The sequence below is a fragment of the Arachis ipaensis genome, chromosome B04, assembly GCF_000816755.2.
Source record: "Arachis ipaensis cultivar K30076 chromosome B04, Araip1.1, whole genome shotgun sequence".
In the NCBI taxonomy this organism is placed as follows: Eukaryota; Viridiplantae; Streptophyta; class Magnoliopsida; order Fabales; family Fabaceae; genus Arachis; species Arachis ipaensis.
The window spans coordinates 37,325,262-37,330,388 of NC_029788.2; the positions used below are offsets into that span (position 1 = coordinate 37,325,262).

Genomic DNA, 5,127 nt, shown 5'->3' on the forward strand with positions numbered 1-5,127 from the left:
GTGAGGTCGACGGGACTAACGGCGTGGTCGGTGACGGTGTCCTTCTACATTTTCTCGAAAGTACACAGCGGAGAGAGCAGTGGATGGTGACAGAAATAAGGAGGGGGATAAGGATAGACGGAGAGGTGAGAGAAGGAGTTATGGCAGATAAGAACTGGGAAAGAAGCATTAGGAGGGATAGGGTTTGTCATTAACGGGCCGGTATACATATATAGTGTAAAGTGGGAAGCTGCTTCGAACACTTTTTTTCGTAGAAAATGAGTAATACTTCATTTTTTTTGGGAAAATAAACGATTTATATTTAAGGAAAAAGAAGGGATAACAAGTTTAATATAGTTTTAAATTTATTTTTCAGTGTTCAGCTTTTAAAATTACGTTTACGATGTCTTCGATTCCCGTGCCAAACCCAAAAACGAAGCATCGGTTACAGTGGGCGTAAATGAAGGCGTATGTGACACGGTACCTAACTTATCTTGTGAGCCGTTTTGCAGTATATAAGTTCACTACCCAGCTTTCCTTCATTGCATCTGGTGATCCATACTAACGACGGTCCTGCTGTAACCTTCCCCTTCCACCACCTATTCAATAAATTTAAATCAAATAGGATGAAATTTGGTGCAACCTCCGAGAAAGGCGGAAGGGGAAGAAGGCCGGATATGGGAAAAGGAAAGGGAAAGGGAAAGGGGTGCCACCACGCGTCTGTCCGATGACTCTTCTGCCTCGCAAAATATGGGAGAAAATTGTAGCAAGGGTTGCGTCGGCCTTGATCCATGATCTGTTTAACATGCAGGCGACTTGCAAAGTGTTTTTGGACGCAGCCCGCTCATCTGTGGTGTACAAGGTGGCCTCCATGGCGGAGATACCCGGCGTGTTCGGTTATGACATGGAGGACCGTCCTAAGGATGGGTTCCTTTATAAAAGCGCGCACGCAGGAAATCCGGCCGCTATATTCCGTATAGGGATGAGGGAATTCTTCTGGATGGGCCGAGAAGTCGGTGGGTGCGGCACCCTGCTTAACGCCGCCGATGCGGGCGGCCTCCAAGCCCGCTACATGTGTTGCATTTCCTTAGTCTGTTTACTTTCAGATGAAGCTTCGTTGTAACCAAAGTTGAATGTATTTCATTGCTAATGATTCGTGCAGTTGAGTTGGGTGGCTTTGTAAAGTCCTGCTTTCGTGGGTCAGACAAATGACATATTCGAACTGATGCATATCACCGTGTTTTAACTTTTAAATGCACACACGCATAACCTTCAATAGAAGCACTATTTTATAACTTCATTAGCTAATAGGCCAAGCGGAATATAAAAAAACAAACACACCAGAACAGTTCAATATTAGCGTTGGGCCTAAACAGTACAATACTAGACCTAAACATACATTGCCGGGGAGGGGAGGGGTCGGTTTACGGTGTCTCCATCCCATTGTTTCACTGACCCCTAAGACCTGGGACTTCACCTGTCCAGCAAAATGTCAGCCAGCTGCCGTATGATTTCTCCCAATTGAGTCCTGAGTTCCTGTCTCTCTCTCTCCATCTGAGATACACGGTACTCGATCGACGCAACGGCCCGTTGTATGTCCTCAATCGATTGGCTGGCTGCAAGAGATGTAACTTTATTAGCAACGTATTGATACCGACGCAAGTGACTAGACGTGGAGGTGTCGCAAGAACACATTTTTTGCTTACCAGATGCACCTGGTTCCGCTGCGGGACTATTTCTCACCGTCGTATCGTGCTGTTTGCCATGAACGGTGAATCGATTGAACTCAGACGGCGGCGGGAGCTCGCTGCCCAGACCCGGAACAGGCGGAGTCGTCGTCACCGTCGAATCGTGCTGTCCGCTGCGAATGAGTTGATTAAACCCTGATGCCGGCGGGAGCTCGCTGTCCAACTCCGTAACAGGCAATGAATTCACCTGGAAGTAGTTGTTCTAGGCGTTCACGGCCTTTTGGTAACTCTGGTAACGAAGAAGCAGGTTCCGTAGAAAGCCATCCACCTAAGCCGCTGCCGTCTCGCTGTTGGGGTATATTCCGGGTATCCTCCCTCTAAAGATGACGTACCAGACATCTTCTGTGCGCATTTCCATCCGACTGTTAGAGGAAATCTGGTACACCCTTAAGAGGGAGAGGTGGTTTGGGTTGATGGTGGAATATACAGTTTATGGGTTTTTCTCTCACCTGGAGGCTAAGAAATAGAAGAGTAAACAAGTAAAGCAACTAGAATGGTGGGGGATGCAATAGCAGTCGAGGTTTACTTTCACGCGGATCCTATGTTCAAGAGTAGGGGTGCAGGGACTCTAGGTTCACGAATAGTGGTGTACTTGCACCAGCAAAGAACAAATTAATAACATTTATCTTATTCACCACTATTAAGGCTCCTTTAAATTACTTCATTTTTGAGAATATTAGCCCCTCCTAGGAAATGGGAATCCAGTTAAATACGATAAATGCTTCTTTAATCAATATAATTATTATACTATCTGAACGCATCGGTAAATGAAAATATCTAGGGAAACGTATGCGGTACTGAACCACAACCCCCGTCCCCTACCCCCCCAATGGCAGTATATTAAAAGCAAAATGCCACAAGGTCATTTACAAATTCGTCCATCCTCTTTTTGTAATCTCCAATAATCTATCCACGAAGTCCCTGCAAATGGTCGGAAGTTCCCAAAAGGGCAAAACAAAACTGGACGTATCTATTCAGCACGAATGTCTGCCGAATCTTCTTTCTCTCAAAATATGGTCGAGTATTGCCACGATGGTTGCATCGAATTCGATTGAGGATCTGTTCAACATACAGGCGAGTTTCAGGTTATTTGCATCTGCATGCAATTCTGACGCCGTGTACAGGCATGCCTTGGTGTCGGTGTTGCCGATCGCTTGCTTCCTGGACTACTCTGGGCATTCTGCAATGACATTTCTACGTCGATGCGCCAAAGCGCGGAATCCGGCCGCTATGCTCAGCGTGGGGATGTTTCATTTATTCTGGTGTGGCCACCGCAGAGGTTGTATAGAGACCCTGACTGAGCCAGCAGAGTTGGGCGATGTGGAGGCCTGCTACATCTCTGCGATGCTGCTACTGTCGCTTGGTGACAAGACCGATGATGAGATCCACCGTGGATTCGAATTTTTTGGCGTGGTCCGTGAGTCCGGCGCAGTCGAAAGGTGCAGAAAGGTCTTCACGCAGGTGTTCGCGGGCCCGTGGTCGGATATACCCCCGGCGGACCCAGAAGAGCCCGTGTCATGCCGTTCCGACAGTTGCCGTAACCGTGGAACCATTGATGATGCGAGAGATTTGTCCAGTGTGTCGTGTGTGCAATGCCTGACCGAATACGAGGTGCGGAAGTTCTTGGGGACTTATTGCGTTTAAGTAGTTTTCTAAACCCCGATGATGGAGGTGCTAATCATGCTCCGTCCGTGCATTTTCGGTCAGACTAAAATGTAATCCACCAATACAGTGGCTAGCAATTGCCAGTTTGTTACGATCCTTCATTAACCCCTTGCTAATTGCTATACGTACTGATGGTGTATTTTATTTTATTTTTGTAATTTTTTTTGTTAAAGAACAGTCTGTTCGATCAATTATCATGTGGAGTACACAAGCGACGCAATTAATGCGTATCTTGGCTATAATTTAGTCCAAATAATTTTTTTCTTCTTGACTGGGATATGATCTGGACCTTGCACTATTGAAGTGACGTTTGAATGGGCAGAAGACTGTTTAGTCAATCAACCTTTTACACCATCGGAAGGTTTTTTTCTGGGGCTGGGTACTGAGACCGTGACAGTGAATTTATGCAAAACTGGTAACTTGGATAGGAAATAGGAAGTGATCAAAAGGAGTCATGTAAAAAATGGGTACGGGATAAATTTTGTATGAGCAATGATAATTGACGATGGTGTATAAAATCTATACAGAGGTTGAATAACGAACATGCGGATATGCTCCAATTGAACCACGGGATTGTATTCGTATAATATAACTGGTTGAGAGATTCAATACCTGTCTTTTAATGAACAAAATTTGCTTTCATATTTTAAGGAGTTTTTATTATGTAATTGCACTAAATGTATGTTTTATTATATAACCTGAGAGAGAACTAATTTGAATTTTGTAACGATCAATGGCTTCGTATTCTTTGTTCGTCCAAGCAATCTAATCTTAATATAATATTAGGATATCAAAAAAATGATACTATGTCTGCATTTCTTTGTTTTATTATCTAGTGTCTAGTGTAAAATGATGATGCGTGTTGCTTAAATCAGAAGGAACCCGTAAACATTCGTGACAATCAAAGAATAGAACTAATTGTGTTTCAACAGGTTACGCACAAACGGATGAAAGTAGATATAATTATATTATCAGAGTTTAAGTTCCACTACAGAAGATCAAACGGGAGACAGACTGAAAAAAGAAAATAAAAGCATCATACAGGCCTCGACGGAAAACATGACATTCAGATATCTTGCATGTACAGCAGGTCAAATAACTCCGGCCCCATCTTCATTCTGCTCGGCTGGATGACGAACCCGACGAAGCAAAAACTTATCTTTTTCCTCCAAAACGTTGATCCTATGTTCCAGGTCACGCCACGGTAGAGCCTCCAGCTATTTTTGTTCACGGCGCTTGGCAATTTCTGCCTTTAATTCCTTTTCTGTGACATCCAATTGGTGAAGGAGCACATCATTTTTTTGCTGCTCTATTTTCAAATCCCTTTTCAGCTGTTGCCTTTCCTGCACCTCTTCCTCCAGTTCATCCTTCTTTGCATCGAAAACAAACTTGGCGCCCATCATCTCCACCTTCGCCTGCCTCAGTTCTGCGTCGGTCGTAACGAGTGTAGCCCTCACATCTCCTCCCTCTTGACCAGTGCGGGCTCAACGACGTCATAATCTACGGACAGTTCATCTACGCAGATGATGTCGATAACTGCATCGATCGAGAGATCCGCTAGGTCGTCAGGACTAATGGCGTGGTCGGTGACGGATTTTTCCGACATTTTCTTGGGATAAGATGACGACATATGGCAGTAATGGAGAAGGGTAGACAGAGAGTTGAGAGAAGAAGTTACGGCAAAGAAGAAATGAAGAAGAGTTAGTACTTAGTAGGGTTTGGGATTGTGAATAAC

At 44.6% G+C, this 5,127-nt stretch overlaps 2 protein-coding genes across 2 annotated transcripts; both read left to right on the plus strand.

Annotated features, from left to right (window-relative positions):
• LOC107636386 lies at positions 707–1,102 on the plus strand. Its single transcript, XM_016339903.1, has one exon. The coding sequence runs from the start codon at positions 707–709 to the stop codon at positions 1,100–1,102; it is 396 nt and encodes a 131-aa protein (XP_016195389.1).
• LOC107636385 lies at positions 2,760–3,371 on the plus strand. Its single transcript, XM_016339902.1, has one exon. The coding sequence runs from the start codon at positions 2,760–2,762 to the stop codon at positions 3,369–3,371; it is 612 nt and encodes a 203-aa protein (XP_016195388.1).

What these genes read in the sequence shown, in the direction of transcription:
- LOC107636385 (XM_016339902.1), top strand. Translation starts at nt 2,760, where the DNA reads ATGGTTGCATCGAATTCGATTGAGGATCTGTTCAACATACAGGCGAGT.
- LOC107636386 (XM_016339903.1), top strand. Translation starts at nt 707, where the DNA reads ATGACTCTTCTGCCTCGCAAAATATGGGAGAAAATTGTAGCAAGGGTT.